The sequence below is a fragment of the Parambassis ranga genome, chromosome 2 (assembly GCF_900634625.1).
Source record: "Parambassis ranga chromosome 2, fParRan2.1, whole genome shotgun sequence".
NCBI lineage: Eukaryota > Metazoa > Chordata > Actinopteri > Ambassidae > Parambassis > Parambassis ranga.
Genome location: NC_041023.1, coordinates 19616428 through 19632235, shown reverse-complemented (window position 1 = coordinate 19632235; position 15808 = coordinate 19616428). Strand labels below are relative to the sequence as shown.

Below are 15808 nucleotides of genomic sequence, written 5' to 3'. Positions count from 1 at the left end.
TGTTGACGGGAAACAAAGCACATTCATTCTTCCTGCAAATCTTGGAAGCACTGACTTCACAGATTTCACAACAATCACATGTAGGGTGACAAGATTCCAGTTTGTGTGCTGCTGTTTTTGGCTCATAGACCCCAAAAAGAAAGGGACTGGAGGGGGAGGAGACACATCTGGTGAGCATTTAAAGCAGAGAACAGCAACATAAACTGGTGGTGCTGTTGATGGCATTTCCTGAACTCCTGAAACAGCTATGTTGTTTCCAGTAAAGGTTTCATTCAGATTTCATGCTAATGAACTCAAAACAGTGGGGGGTTGCTGACAGAGATGATTTACTTTTACTGTAGCTCAAAAAGAATGTGCATTAATTGGAAAACCTAAATTTCACAAGAATTTTACTCAAATGAAAGAACAAGAGAGGCAATAACAGGAAATCTTTTGTTAGTTTCTGACCCTTTCTGTCATGCCGCCCACTAACGTCCTCTGTGCCAAAGATCATGCGTGCACTGAAGGGACACTGAGACAGCTTTATGTATGGGCATGTGATAAATGCATGTGTGTCTCACACACTCCAGATGTTTCCATCCACCATTAAAAAAATGAGCCTATTTTCAGGGGGATCCTAAGGATCCTGATTCATTGTGTGTGTGTGGAATAAGGAAGTCCATTTATTTGGATGGCAGTGTTGTGTTACCCAGAATCCCCTCCTCTAACATCAAATGCCACAAAAACACCATTTAAACAGGATTACCAGAACAACAACTATGTCTGGTGGCCTGACACGCTCTGCCTACATGGCTGACGTACGTGTGTCAAACAGGCCACCACCATCTGCAAAAGTAGCCTGGTCAGCCTGGTTACCCAGCTACTGTGAAACAGGTCTGAAACACCACTTGATGACTTGCTGCTTGCTGGTATCCATCCATTGTTTTTTTACAAGGGGGGGGGGGGCAGTGGCCTTAAGCATGGAGACCCAGACCTCCCTCTCCCCAGCCACCTCACCTTATCCAGGGGGATGCCGAGGCGTTCCCGGACCCAGACCAGCTGTGAGATGTGATCACAGCTGGCCTGGAACACCTCAGCAGAGACGTACCCGGAGGACATTTTAACATGGAGCTCTGTGGGACTGGTCACTTTTGGAACCTGCCTACAGAGGAACCTTTAGGGAACTGCAGTGTTTTTTCCCTCTTTTTACATTTTTAAATTTTATCTTAATGTCACAACTGATCTTTTCTGCTTACTTCTACTCTTGTACATTCTTCCGGGACCTTACATGTTGCTTCTTACACTGATTGTTTCCCGGACCTCTCCTTCCTCTCCTCTCCTCTCCTCTCCCACTCTCACCCCACCCCTCTGTCCACATACTGCAAAGGGCGGGCCTCTTTGCCTCATAACACAAGGTTTTCTCCCCCTCCGCCCATCGTACGCAGCACTTTGCTCTGATTATAATTAAGAACTAGAGTCGTCTCTGTCTGTTTTAAAAGAAGCCTTTAACCTGCACAGCGAAACAAATGGGGAAAGTGAACGCGTGTTTGAACCGGAGTTACATCGTCGTGATAACTTTGATCGCGGTAAGTGTTTCTCCTTCTGCTGCCCAACAACATGCTGCGCCTGAAGGTTGATTATACCTAATGAAAAAGCACATATTACACAGTTAGATGGTGTGTTCAAGAAAACGTGGTGCGTTAAATCATAATATTGTGGCATTTCCTGTTACTGGTAATGAGCGGAAATGGTTTTATTTTGAAATTCAAGGGAAACCTGTGGGATGGGTTAGGGTTATTGATCGAGAAATCGATAGGTCACGTGTCTGGATTTGGGACTCGTGTTTTTCAAAAGTCAGATGTGACGTCATCAAATGTACTTTCATAAGATTTTAAGTGTGATAGACATGATGGCTGCTTTATCCAATCACCTGCCAGCATGAGAACAGTTAAATATTAATATTTCTTATGAAGGACTCTGCAGTAATGTCTTCCTCAGGAATATACTGTAAACAGTAATTTACATACTGTCAGAGTAAATTACCTTACACATAAATTTACATACTATAGGCTTAATGACGTTTGATTGGTTAACCATAGCTGGGCCAGTTGGTTGTGGTTTAGACTTGGCCTGCCCTTCGTTAGTGCACAGGCTGGTCCTCCTCTTCTTCTGATGCATGAAGTTGCTCCTCTTCCTCTTCTGTTGACCTTTCTTAATGAGTAAAACACTTAAAGCACAGTCTGGCTTGATATAAAAATTGCATTTTCTGAGCATAAATGTAATTAATTGTAAAGAAACACACACTCTGGCTCCTTTCTTCATTTCTGATCTTTACTCATTCCCTTTTTAGATCTAATTTGTCTTATGCGGACATTTTTAACACAGACACATATGATGCAGCTAGCTCGATGGAGACAGGGTCTATAGCTGAGTAGGCGAAAAGGGCAAGTTCCCTATTCTCTGCAACAGCGTCTCGCTACTTAGAAACAGGGAGACACACTTCTCTAAACTGGTCTCAGAAAACATGTTTTTATAAGTTACTTTTAGTCAAGTCAATTTCAGGTCACACTGTATTACTTTTCCATCAATATGGATTAATATATAAGATTATCCTTATTAGCAGAATGCAAAATATAAACCATAGCAACCATGTAGGTAAAAGAAACAACACTGTTTACAGTGTGTTGCTCCTCGTCGTCTTTGAGCAGTTCAGATATATCTGACGGGAGGGACAGAGCGGAATGCTTCTCCTAGAGTGACACTAACAGTAACAGGTGGCAGGCCTGTAACAGCTGACATGGTGGGTCAGCAGCACACTTATCTATTAGATTACCAGCACTATGTATAGCAGCAAATAGATCACACCACACAGTGCAGCTACATTGTTACTGCCAGAAGTCCCATTCTTCGTTTCTGCTCCTTTGTCTTTGCTCTGTATGAATCAACAGGATGAAATGTGGAACAAATGTCTCCTGTGACTAACAGTGTATAGGGCTGAGTGAAGTCAGAGGACACCTGGTGGCAGGAGATGGAATGACAAAAATAACACATGACACTGGAATGGCATTTCTCCCTATATTATGACTTTGTTGAGAGGTGGGGGATGGTTTAAGTTTAATAAAATGAAAACTACTTGTTTGAAGCAAAGTAATTAATATTACTCCGTGCTCCTGCAGCTCATCGCCCTGGTGTTTTTAGGATTCACTCTGTTCAGTCATGGATACCTGCACCAAGAGGAACAGGTACAGTAATCTGTCGGTCAATTTATGTATCATTCTTAAAAAATATTAGATATTACTAAGGGGAGCAAAGCATAATAATTAGCACAAACTTGACAGTTAAAGACAGTCTGTCTGCATTGTGACAGACAGTGACAGACAGTGTGACAGACAGTGCATTGTCACAATGCAGCAGTGATGGGAGTTTCAGCTCAGTAAAGAGAGCCGGCTCTTTCAGCTCCTTAGATATTTTTTGTTGCTTACGTGTATTTATTGTCAAATAAGCAGTCCATCTTTATTGGTAAACTGCCAACTGTACACAGAGCATGAGATGTGGCACTTCTCTCAAAACTACTACTGCTGTAAATGCTCTGTACTTATGTACTTTTCTACCTACTCAGGTAAGCGCTTCACACTACTTCACATTTACCCCTTTCATGCACACAAGCACACACACATTCACACACCAGTGGTGCAACCACTGGGAGCAACTTAGGGTTAAGTGTCTTGCCCAGGGACACACACTGGTCTGCAGCCAGGGCGAGGGATCAAACCACCGACCTTCCAGTTGCTCTGCCACCTGAACCACAGCCACCAATTTCAGTATTTCAGTACGTGTGTGTCATGAGGTGCGTCTTCACGTCTTGTGCACACTGCAAACCTGTGTAAATGTGATGAGCAGCAGCATCTGCCTTTGCACAGGAATCACATCTAGCAACGCAGCCACTTTATCCTGATTCAGAACTTATGGTTTCCTCTTGGTTCTGTTGTCTCCACAGGACGGGTCTGTGTACCTTGGCTTTCATGCCATGTACATTATCTCCTCTGTATGTCTGGTCTTGGCCTTCTTTGGTGCCCTGGGTGCCACCAAGGAGAAAAAATGGGCACTAATAGTGGTGAGTACAAACACATAGCATGTATTGGTTGCACTAAATATGATGTATAACTGTATCTGACAGGAGCTGTGCTGTGTTTGTGTGTTTAGTTTGCAGTTGGAATGATTCTGAGCAGTCTGTTCATGCTTGTGAGTGAAATTCAGGGAATCGCTATGCGAGCGCAGGTAGTGGACTGTAAATACAACACAATCACAAACATGAAATACTATTTTTCAAGTTGCTGGATGATTTATTTATTTAACTTGTTTTGTTGTTTAGATGGCTGCAATAATTAAAACCCAATACAGGGAAATACTACCACTGGTGAATGTTAGTGAGGACACCATGGAGGAACTTCATCGTGTACAGAGAGATGTAGGTTACCTCTGTGTGTGTTTGAGAGACACAAATATGGCGGACTACTAAATATGAAGTATTCTAAACTGCTCTTCTTCCCAGTTTCAGTGTTGTGGGCTGGATCAGGGCTACCAGGATTGGGAGTACTCCATTCCAGAATCCTGCCTATGTGAGGAAGACGCCATTAATCCATGTGTGAGTGTGAAAGCTGCTGTTTTCTTTTTTTTGCACTAAACTCCTGTGACTGTGGACACTATAGCCCCGTGATTTCTTTTTGTTTCAGGTGGTGGCACCTAGAAATAGCAGCCTGTTTAAAAACAACGAGGATGAGCAGCCTGTTATGATTTATAGCATGGTAATACAGACATTATGCATATTTCTACATAATACAAGAAGGAACCTGTCTCTATTTACATACCTCATATATATATATACATAGATAATACATCCTTTTATGTACTGTATCCATGAAAAGTCTCATGAATGTCCTCCTCTCCTCTTTCAGGCATGCCTTAAATCTGTGGTTGCTTACGATATGTCTATCTTTGATGGTGTAATAGGTGTAATGATGGGATACACATTATTGTGGGTACGTATCAATCTATCCATGTCAATCATCTCTCATCATACCAGAAGAGTTTGGCTGTCATGCTCTCCCACGTTCTTTTACTTTGTGTCTACTGCCCCCTTCAGCTTTTTTTCTGTCATTGCAGCTCTATTCAGAAAACTGCTGTGTGCGTCTGAGCTAGTTTTGTGTAGGATTATGAAACTCAGCACACGTGTGTTACACCAAGTCGCACAAAAAAGTCTCTTGGACCCCCCTTCCAAACCCAACAGGAAGTCCGCCATTTTGAATTTTGTGGTCATTTTTGGGAATTTTGTGAAATTTGTGACCCTCCTACAAAACCTTTCACGCCTCGCATACTTCATCCAATTGAGCTGAAATTCACTGTGTCCACTCACGACACCATAGGGAATAGACGCATTCCAAAACTCTTTCAAAAGTCGTTACGTTGTGGCCGGGGCATGGCCTCAAAGTTGACCATTCACTATTACAAAGGAACTTACTATGATTTCTGCAGTACCACCCACATACTTCATGCAATGTGGATACATTCTTACAGTACTGCTATGGACCCGTCTGAACTGATATATATATGCTAATATGATGATACGGTCATAGCGCCACCTACTGGCAGCAGGAAATTTCGCTTGTAAATATGTTTTTGTTGTACGTCTATGGAAATGACAGGACAGGAGAGCATAGGACAGTAGTCAGCGATGGCCCTGCAGGTCGCAAGGTGTGCGAGGGCCCGCAACGCTGCTTGCAGCTTTAATTTATTTTTATTTTTTTTTAGGTGTTGTCGGTCGTGTTGTGCATCACCATCTTGTGTCAGCTGGATCGGAAGGAGGACACACCCACGGTTGTCTACAGCAAAGAGGCAAAAGCAGGAAACTACAGCAGTCTGACAGAGATCTCCTGATGTATTTATTTCTCTATTTTTTCTATTTTTAAGAACTTTGGGATTATTGGTGGAGGTATGTGCAAAATGTGAAACTGCATGAAAGACACTGTAAATGACTAAATATCCTCCCATATGTCCTCCCATGTGTATGTGCAATGAAAGCAACCCTTTCATTGATGCTTATCACACCACCATGTCTGAACTTCAAAATAAAACAAAAGCCACAAACAAGAATCACAATTTATTCCTGCTATTTACAAAATATTACATTACATGTTGATCTCATAAATAAATAAATAAATAAATAAACAAATAGTATATGACAGAAATAAAAACTCCACATTTTGACATGACATACTGTATAATAGGCATTAATGGTTAAAGTGCACATGTAGACACAGGATCTGCTGTTTCAGATAAAAGCACGTGAGTCGAGGAGACGTTTTGAACTGCGGGCAGCTCATGCAGCGAGTCGTACTGGAAGTGATGTGGCGTCGTGTGTAAAGGCTTCTTCGGTGTGAGTGGCGTCAGTTGGAGCAAAGGATACCGGTGACGTGTTTTACCTACCAGAGCCTCTCACAACCCCTCTCTGCAACTGCACGGCAAAAAAAAACAAAATAATAATAATAATCCTCTGAACCTCAAGGATGTGAGGATTTCATGTCTACTCGGTGTGCAACGCTTTATGGTTTACTCGGTTTAGGAAAAACTGACGGATGAGAAATATACACTGTGCATAACAAGGCATCAAGACATTCTTGTGTCCCAACGAGAGGCGCGACTCATTCTTTTGTCTAACCTGATTATTCGCCCAAGAAAATACACTGATAACTAAATGATTACACTTTGTAAACACTGTTTAAGAAAGGTGCTACATAAAGATTATTAATATTATTATTATTATTTTTAAATATTATTAGTTGCTCTAATGCTGAGAACTCTGTATGTGCTTTAGACGACTACTATTATTTGAATATATGTACGCTGATGAAGTGGCAATCTCGAAGATCTTTGTTTTGGTTCTCTTTGGTGGCAGGCAGTAACTCCAGGTGTGCTTTTGAATCTGTGTGACATCATCAGTCAGCTGAACATGAGCTCCGCCTACACTCCTTTGGCCGAGAAGAAGATAACGCCGGGTGATGAAACGGCTGTTGGTTAGTTTGTGATTTAGTGTAGGAATGTCGCCACGGAGTTCATAATACTGTCGATGCAAGGACGTTAGCTTATTGTGTTACCTCATTGGGCAATAGGTAGTGACCTCACAGACGTGTATTAAAGTGAAAATCTTCGAGGTTGCACCTTTAAATTTTGGACTCACATGTACAAATGATGTGTCTGGATGAATGCTGAACCAGGTTCCAGCTAGCATGTCCTCACAAAGAATGGCCACATGTGGTCGATAATACGTCCTCCAGATACGACACATGTTTATACTGGAACATATTGCCCAACATTTACATTAGCTACATTTGTGCTATCAGAACATATGCTCGTATTTTAATCATAGATCATGGGACAGATTCAGTCACAAAAGTCCAAATAAGAAGTCGACACAGTGGACTGTCACTCAGGCCCCCCCCCAAGTACCATTTGTATCTAATTGGCTTTGAAAGCAGGGCAAGGGTTAGCTAAAGATCATTTTTAAAATAATGTTAATTGCAGGAAAAAATGCTTGTCTTGTTGCGCATTGACTATTTCCGGAGAAGTCCGTGGAGTCGGAGTCGGAGAAATACGCGTATGTGTTCTGTTTTTAAGGACAGAAATATCAACGTCGTGTTACGTTTTCCTGGTGAGGACAGGCTGAAGACAGATTATAAACACAATCAGAGATCTTACAAAAACATGTTATGGTTTTTAAAGATTGGTTAATTTCATGAAATTGCTTTTTTTGTTTGTTTTTGTACAGTAGTAAGGCAAAAAAGATTCATTTAAAACAAATCTATATGCATGTAGAGTACCATTAAACATCAGTTACATGCATTAACAAGGTAGAAAAATCATAACATATATCGATAGCCAAGTTATGGTTATACAGCATTGCATGTGCAAATTCAAACCAAGTATGCTTTAATAGTCATTTTTGAAGTGTGTGTGTGAGGCTAGAAAGCACCAGGAACATATCTGTTTGACTGGAGGAGAGCCCTGAACTCCTGTTTCCTCCTGATCTGGCCCATCAGCTTGATGCTCATGACGAGTAAAATCACCTGAAAACAGATAAGAGGAGGTAATAAATTCAGATTTGTATTTGTTAAATATATAATGCCACTGTGGGTGGAACAGATAGAGACACATACCCAAAACACTCCACTTCCAAACTGTATAGCCATCGCCAATGAGAATGCAAGTTTCAGTTCAGAGACATAAATAGGTAGACAAGGCTGTGGGAAGAAATGACACATAATTACAGTTCATTTCTAATATGTATAAATAACTTTATAAATGATTTAATTTAAGAATTTTGTACCTCTTGATAAACATACTGGTTCTTTGGAGCTCCGAGTGTGGCACTGCCCCTCAGTCGGATCTGTTAGAGCAGATAAAAGTCCCAGCAGCCATCAGCGGTCCATATTTTATTTCCACTTTGTTAGATAGCTGCTTCACACTTCAGCTTTGTGTTTCTTTGTTTTCAGGCAGACCGCTGTGTCTCTCAGTGGAAGCCAGATTACATTTCAGTCTGCTTGTTTTCATGTGGAAAACTATATTTTTAGGTGTACCTGACTCTCTCCTGCAGCACTCTGGTCACTGTACTGTATGTCCCAGTTACTATTATAGATAAACAAACACTGTTTATCCTCCAAACCACCACTAATTAATTAAAATATGCAGATATTAGCATTGATTTTTATAATAATTATGACTTTTTCAATCTGTGGCATGCTGCTTTTGTGGTAATTCGAACTGTCTGTTGACTCCATTGGTGCTTTTCTATTGATTTGCTGTGGCTGTATGAAGCTCAGCTGCTTTGTTTCTCATTTGCACATTCTGTATTAGGGCTTCATATAAAGGGAGATACTCACGCATTTTCCTGGATACTGACAGTTACAGGAGGCTGGGATGGAAGTGCCCCAGTCCTTGTAGCCTTCAATAAGACCGCAGCATTCAAACTGGAAGTGCCAAACAAACATTTAGTGAAAAGGTGTCTTTAAGATAAGACCCGCCTCTCTGTGTAGCCATGCCCTGAAGTCTATATATACTGCAGGTGTGGCAGCCCTCATGCTTGATTGTCCCTTAGCTGTTGTGAGTGTGTGTGTGTGAGTGTGTGAAGACTCTAGCTTAAAATGTTGTCTTTGCAGTCTCAACTCTAAGCCACCATCTTACTGCCTCAGGAAAAGCCTCCATATACCACTACGTTCTTAGCACAGAGCAGGGTGGTGGCTTGCTTGATTTGCTACAAACTTTTTTGTGTTTAGCACACTAGTTGTGCTAGCTGTCAGCTGGATGTGCTCTGCTCGCCTGTCGTTGTATAGCTGCATTGAGTGTGCTTTTAATCTAACAAATGCTGACACCTTTGCTAAGAAAAGGCCAATGTTTCAGTACACTTCTGGTTTAAATGTCAAAAGCATCATGGGAACTGTAGTCTTACATCTTGATTTAGGTCTTTATAGCAGTGTGTGGCATCTGCAAGTCTGCCGATGTGAAATTATGCACGTGGAAATGTCCTGTGTACTTTAAACAAAGTAGGATCATGTGAAATAAAACCCCACTGACGAACAGTGAAGCGCAAATGATAGCTACGTACTTGTTTTTGAATGCTGTCCAGTAGCGTCCTGTTGGCTTTGCTTGTTCCACTGAGAGGCATCATGGACAGCAGCTTGGACTCTTCACGGAGCACACGCTTCTGAACGGAAACAAAGTGTAGACGTGTGTCGGTAAAAGCTTCTGATTGTTATATATTGATCGATTGTTATAATGTACCTCATAAACATCCTGGTAACTTAGTGCTGTTCTGACAATGATCGTCTGACTTGCTGCTGCCATCCCGGCTGCATACTGCACACACACACACAAACCAATAACGAATAAGTGATATGAAAACATACTTTTTGATTACATGTTTGTTTGTTTGTTTGTTTTTTTTACCAGAATCAAACACCATCTCTTTCCTGTGCAGGCTCCAATCACACCGAGCACTGAGAGCAGCAGGCAGCCGATCTCTATGACGTACATGAGTGCTACGGAAACACTGGACACCACCTGAAAGACAATAAAAATAACACATATCATCAGTTAATTTAAAGCTTAAGACATAAACCCCAGTGTGATACACACTCAGGGAAGCACTGCTGAGATAGCATGGCTACAAATGAGGTCAAAGGTCATGGTCTGCTACAGAAGCCTGTGCAGATAATTCACTGTCAGGGACACTTCAGCAGACACATGCACCAACGCACAAGGGCCTGGATGCAGCAATTCTGAGGCAAAGAGCAGGTTTACATTGAAACTGTTTTACTACAGATCAATGTAAATGAATGAGCCATTCACAAAGTGTGAAGGCGTCAAAAGGAACAACATTTTTGTGTGAAATGAAACATTGCCTTGAACAGCCTTGAACAGACAGTTTATGGAACATTTGGTTCCGTCTTTGCTGCCTTAATCCTCTTATATAACAATACTGACAATCTGCAACATGCTCCAAGCGGGCAGGCTAGTAAGCAGACGTTTCATTGGTTAAAAATAAAACTGGCCTGTTTTCCCTTGTTTGTTTTAAATAGACATGCTCATCTGCAGTCAGCTAGCAATAAGCAGTTTACCCTCATACTGTATTTTAACACAGGCCTTATACATAAATGTGTTTCATTCAGGCAATATTGATAGAAGCCTAAGGAAGCATTAATAATAATAATAATTATGCCTCTTTGAAGCCTGACAGGACAGGAGCTATTTCTGCCTTCGATGAACATCATCCTCCTCTGGAGCTGTTTTCAAAGACTTACTTTGCCGGTTTGTACGAGGTCTCTGTGCCAGGCTACTGTCATCGTCAACATGAAGAAGCAAAGCGCCTGAGAGAAAGAAACACAGACATTCTGTTAAGGATACATCAGAATACAGACGATCAGCCTGCAGGGCATGAAGAAAGTAAACACTGTCGATTCATAATAATCAAATAATCAATATTATGTATAAAAGCATGGTAATGCTTTAGCTGGGGTTTCTTAAAAAGACCATTTAGGAACACAGGAAATAAAGAAGGTCTATGTTGCAGTACAACATATGATTTCTCTTCTCATAATAAGGATGGACATGGATGTGCTAAGTGTGTGCACATTAGTGATCTCTCATCACTTCCTTGTTGAACATATTGACAAATGCGCTGCAGACATTGCAACACTGCACATAACAGAAGAGGAGGAGGAGGAGGGTCGCTGCTGCTGCTGCACAGACAACAAGCTACAGCCTCGTTTGGGTTCATTGACTGATGATGTGACACAGCGCAGAGAAACACAAGTCACAAAATAAAGCGGGCCTCTTTTTTTTTATTTACTGCGTTCAAAGCCATAGAAATGCACCTACCATATGCACAGCATTTGCGAATATAAACGGCCTTTTCAGGCTCGTTTTATCCGCCACCACGACCACTGCGCTCCGCTGCATGCTGCTGCCGCTGCTGCTGCTCCTCCAGGCTTTAAAACGCCCTTTTACATAGAGACAGGATCACAGCTGGGGCTGAAGCAGTAAGGACATCCATCCGCTGTATCCGCACAGGACGTCACTGTGATGAGCAAGGATGAGGAGCCTGCGCCGCCTTCAGGTGCACCTGGAAATGTCGGAATCCAGAGCTTCAGTGGCAGAGACGATTAGCTTAGCAGCGATCAGAGGCAGTGAACGTGAGCGTTATGGGGACAAATATATCATCAGGTTTTTTACGCTTCTTTATGCTTCTTTATACTACAAAGAAACCTTACCCAAACAGGCAGAACACACATAATAATAAAATATAGAACATGTCATTAATTGTACACACAACCTGCACATTTTATTAATGCTTACATTTAAACAATAAATAAATAAATACTATAATAAAGATATAAAAGATTTTTTAAAGCTTTTTAGCTTTTAAGCTATGGCAAGTCTAAAAAATGAAATGAAAAAAAAATACATAATAACATAAAAAACTTGTGTTAGAATCTTTAGAGTCTTTGCAGTGAGCTCCTGGCAAACTGACTAAATTTCCCATAATGCCACAGCACTAATGGGGCTGGGCTTTTTTTTACCTAGAACAGGTAGGGCGGGTTTCTTTTGTTACCAGTGAGAGAGAGAGAGAGGAGGGGGGGGGAGGCAGCAAGAAGTCAGTGGGAACAGGAAAAACTGATGAGGAAGGAGGAGGACGGAAATACGGGCAGGGTGAGAGTCAGGTGGAGGAAACACACTGACACATGTGCAGCAGGTGGAGTTGACAGCAAGCTGGACTATCGGACAAACATCTTCTAAGTCTTCATTAGAAGATTTCTTTTCGTTTTTTGGCAGAAGTAGGATGGATCCATGCTGTGGGCCTTAAAGTGGGTCAGCACCTGAGAGGCAGAACTGAAGCAGCTCTGTCCTGCTGAAGCAGAGAGAGGCTGTCAGGGGACACAGGACAGAAGGGGAGTGCTGCTGACTTACAAGGAACATACACAAAGCAGCTGACACAAGGAGTCTATTGCAACTTGACACATTTTCTGACAATCCCTAAACTGGTTAAACAGGCTAGATGTAAACCAAATTTACCTACTGGACTCTGTTCTTTTTTGTTCTGTTCTTCTTTCTTTTTGCTTTTTGGATGAATCTTGTGAAGAATCCTCATAACTCAGCCTCTATTCAACCATAAAGATAACCCAAAGGCCATACATTCCAAGTGATCAACACTGGGAGGGACTGTTTCCCTCCTGTCACTCTCTCTCTCTCTCTCTCTCTCTCTCCACCATGCATACAGCAGGACCAGAACATGACGACTCTTTTGATTTCCTGTTTAAGATCATCCTCATTGGAGACTCTAATGTGGGGAAGACCTGCGTGGTTCAGAATTTTAAGTCAGGGAATTACGCAGAGAAACAGCAGAACACCATCGGGGTGGATTTCACTGTGCGGACGGTGGACATCGAGGGGAAGAAAGTGAAGGTTGGTCCTTCTGTGAGGGGGTTTTTTATAAGGGCATGCTGGGATGCAAGTGTTGATAAAATTAAGTCACACTAGATGGGTTAATCTAAGCTTTTTATGTCACTTAACTGAGTTTATTTTAACAATATCTGGATTGATTTTATCTTTAGGAATTAGAAATGAAAATAAAAAACCAGAATGATGTATGAAGTAAAGGATAAAACTATCATGATATTACACATGATAAAATGCTCTTTATTGATCATACTGGAAAGTATTAAGGTATAACTGTGATTATATGTGCTGTAAATGCATTCATTATAGTCCTAAAGGCCTAACTACGCCCTGCTGAAAGTCCTGATCATTCTCAGTAGAAGTGTCAGCTGCCTCTGATACGGCTGCAGGTGAAATATTGAAAAGTAGTGTTATAAAAAAAAGAGTTAAAAAAGTTAAAGATCAGTCAGATGTGATGTTTTTTTTGTCAGTTAAAAGATCCCTTGATTCAGTGAAGTGTCCTTTGGTCACAAATCAGGTCAGACCTGCTGCCCACTCTCAGAACCCGTCTTTCAGGTTTCTGTAGCTATTGTGCCCGGACGAAAATAAACGTCTCTGTGCTGTCATTTAGCCTGAAAAGGAAGTCATTATGCATGTGGATGAGGGTTAGTTCTGCAAGTTTGATCATCTGTTCTGTTTTCAATAATCTTTCATCACCAACAAACTCATATCTGCATTGATCAGTGAGTATAAGTTTGCCTAGAAGGGTCACTTTCCAGCCTTTTTTTTTGGTATCACTGACATCCGCTGGCTTCATCTATCATAGCCACAGGGGAAGGCAGAGTCTGTCACTCAACACACACACACACACACACACACACACCTTCAGCTGCTGTGTTGTTTTGTGGACATAGCAATAAAATGTACGTCTGAAGCAGGAGGAAGTCTCATCAACACAACCGTGGAATAAAACACATCACTAATATAAGAATGACTTGTTGTGTGTTTACCTACTAAAATCTAACATGTGAAGCTGACGTACACAAACACTGATTTATTATTTAACAAAAAAACACAAAATGTTTGATTAATTTCAAAAATCATGTGTTTAATGTGCTTCTTAAGCTTTGGGAAGTGGTTCAAACATTAGAAACAGATGGGTTGGTCTGTTGAGTCTGATTGGTTGCTATGACAGTTGTTACCACATTAGCACGCTCTGTTACATCCTCAGGGAGTATTCTGCAGTACACTGAGTGTGTGTGTGTGTGTGTGTGTGTGTGTGTGTTGTCTTAATTTGTTATTCAGTGCTTGTTCAAAGTTGGAAGCATTGGTTATTGCCCTAGTATGGTAATAATGCTAAAGCTAACATTAAGTAATTGTTCACACTTGCATGTCTGTGTGTGTAACAGATCCAGGTGTGGGACACTGCAGGCCAGGAGAGGTTTCGGACCATCACCCAGAGCTACTACCGCAGCGCTCATGGCGCCATGATCGCCTATGACATCACACGCCGCTCGACCTTTGACTCCGTGAGCCACTGGATCAAAGAAGTGGAGCAGTACGGAGCAGCCAATGTAGTTCTGGTTCTCATAGGTGAGGGAGGCCTTCCCTTTCAAGCACATATTTAAAACATAACTCCTCTCAGCTTCCTGGTTGTCTTCTTGCAGGTAACAAATGTGACCTGGAGCAGGAGCGGCAGGTTCAGTTTGTGGAAGCTTGCGATTTGGCAAAGGAGAGAGGCATACTAGCTGCTCTGGAAACTTCTGCAAAGGTAGTGAGTCCACTCACACGTATAAAACAGATGTAGGAGTTGTTGATCTGAAGTGTTTCATCTCTCTCCAGGAGAGTCAGAATGTGGATGAAGCCTTCATGATGATGGCCAGGGAGCTTCTTTCTCGTAATGGCCTTAACGTCCAGCAGGGGGACGCGGGGAGCACTCCTCGGGTGCTGCTGCGAGCCAACTCCAGACCGGTGGATGGCACTGGGTCAGCGTACACGACACCAGAGAAGAAGTCATGCTGTTGATGCTGATGAGGATAAGACTGTCCTGAATCCTGGAGATGAATGGAACAATGCGTGGACACGGATCAAGACCAGCACGGTCTCAAGGACTGATAATCTATATTTAAAAGTATTGGACAAAATCTACTCTTTTCTATGACCTGATAAGAGATCTGTGTTGTGGGAAAGTTACACACATGTCAATTACAGATAGTTTCTGATAAAATCTTTGAAAAAGCCTGGAGGACTTTATCAAGTATTTCACCCAAATGACCTGCTGCAGGCCAAAAACACTGTGAATTTATAATGTTTGTCTAAATGCTGTCTCACTGTGTTGTCTGTGGATGTGTTCATGAAGCAGGAAAAAGTCTCTGAATCAAAGATGTGTTATATAAAACATGAATCATTTATTCGATGATGATGATTCCTCCACTCATTCAAGGAGGTTTCTGGGCTGTTTGCTTTTCTGACCACTAGATGGCACTGTCCTGCCACACACCATCTGTAACACGCCTTTAAAAAAGTCAATAAAAGACCCAAGGTGATTTAAAACATCTGTGAGTGCACCAACAAGCAATTAAATAAGGTTTACATGTGGAGACAGGAAAAAGTCGAATCAACCTGAAAGCCAGGTTCTGCCAAGATTACTTCCTCCAAACTAAAAGAGACAAAGGCTCACATCCAGGATTTAATCTGTGTGTCTGAGGCCAAGCTGGCAAACCATATCCAGGCACCAACTTTGAAGTCTTTTGGCAACAGTACAGGTATCAGCATGTAGCCTGTAGACTTTATCAATAACTCTGCTCCATTTGACAAACAATGATTAATCTGAGGGCTGATTGAT

At 41.7% G+C, this 15808-nt stretch overlaps 3 protein-coding genes across 4 annotated transcripts; 2 read left to right on the top strand and 1 right to left on the bottom strand.

Annotated features, from left to right (window-relative positions):
• The first annotated feature begins 1053 nt into the window (after positions 1-1053).
• On the top strand, positions 1054-6129 carry LOC114432693 (tetraspanin-8-like). Its single transcript, XM_028400872.1, has 9 exons — positions 1054-1565; positions 3156-3221; positions 3977-4093; positions 4183-4257; positions 4352-4447; positions 4532-4624; positions 4713-4784; positions 4935-5018; positions 5788-6129. The coding sequence occupies exons 1-9, from the start codon at positions 1506-1508 to the stop codon at positions 5911-5913; spliced, it is 789 nt and encodes a 262-aa protein (XP_028256673.1). The 5' UTR covers positions 1054-1505; the 3' UTR covers positions 5914-6129.
• Positions 6130-6337: 208 nt separating this feature from the next.
• On the bottom strand, positions 6338-11527 carry LOC114431867 (tetraspanin-8-like). 2 transcript variants are annotated; one of them, XR_003670198.1, is made up of 10 exons: positions 11407-11527; positions 10830-10895; positions 9976-10089; positions 9811-9885; positions 9635-9733; positions 8913-8999; positions 8360-8419; positions 8190-8273; positions 7676-8099; positions 6338-7130 (listed from the first exon to the last, which is right to left on the bottom strand). XR_003670198.1 is itself a non-coding variant. In XM_028399531.1 (9 exons), exons 1-9 carry the CDS (start codon positions 11485-11487, stop codon positions 7995-7997), a joined length of 771 nt encoding a protein of 256 aa, XP_028255332.1. In that variant the 5' UTR covers positions 11488-11527; the 3' UTR covers positions 6338-7994. The 2 variants fall into 2 exon arrangements, 1 of the variants encoding a protein (XP_028255332.1); XM_028399531.1 differs by having other exon boundaries at positions 6338-8099.
• A 700-nt stretch (positions 11528-12227) lies between these two features.
• On the top strand, positions 12228-15510 carry LOC114426278 (ras-related protein Rab-19-like). The gene is made up of 4 exons (XM_028393576.1): positions 12228-12990; positions 14373-14556; positions 14631-14734; positions 14806-15510. Exons 1-4 carry the CDS (start codon positions 12796-12798, stop codon positions 14986-14988), a joined length of 666 nt encoding a protein of 221 aa, XP_028249377.1. The 5' UTR covers positions 12228-12795; the 3' UTR covers positions 14989-15510.
• Positions 15511-15808: the final 298 nt, after the last annotated feature.

Coding starts and splice junctions, on each gene's coding strand:
- LOC114432693 (XM_028400872.1), top strand. CDS start 1,506: ATGGGGAAAGTGAACGCGTGTTTGAACCGGAGTTACATCGTCGTGATA. Junction 4,448..4,531: donor TTCATCGTGTACAGAGAGAT/GTAGGTTACCTC, acceptor TCTTCTTCCCAG/TTTCAGTGTTGTGGGCTGGA. Junction 4,625..4,712: donor AAGACGCCATTAATCCATGT/GTGAGTGTGAAA, acceptor TTTTTGTTTCAG/GTGGTGGCACCTAGAAATAG.
- LOC114431867 (XM_028399531.1), bottom strand. CDS start 11,487: ATGCAGCGGAGCGCAGTGGTCGTGGTGGCGGATAAAACGAGCCTGAAA. Junction 10,896..11,406: donor TCGCAAATGCTGTGCATATG/GTAGGTGCATTT, acceptor TCTTTCTCTCAG/GCGCTTTGCTTCTTCATGTT. Junction 8,274..8,359: donor ACCAGTATGTTTATCAAGAG/GTACAAAATTCT, acceptor TTCTTCCCACAG/CCTTGTCTACCTATTTATGT.
- LOC114426278 (XM_028393576.1), top strand. CDS start 12,796: ATGCATACAGCAGGACCAGAACATGACGACTCTTTTGATTTCCTGTTT. Junction 12,991..14,372: donor TCGAGGGGAAGAAAGTGAAG/GTTGGTCCTTCT, acceptor TGTGTGTAACAG/ATCCAGGTGTGGGACACTGC. Junction 14,557..14,630: donor TGTAGTTCTGGTTCTCATAG/GTGAGGGAGGCC, acceptor GTCTTCTTGCAG/GTAACAAATGTGACCTGGAG.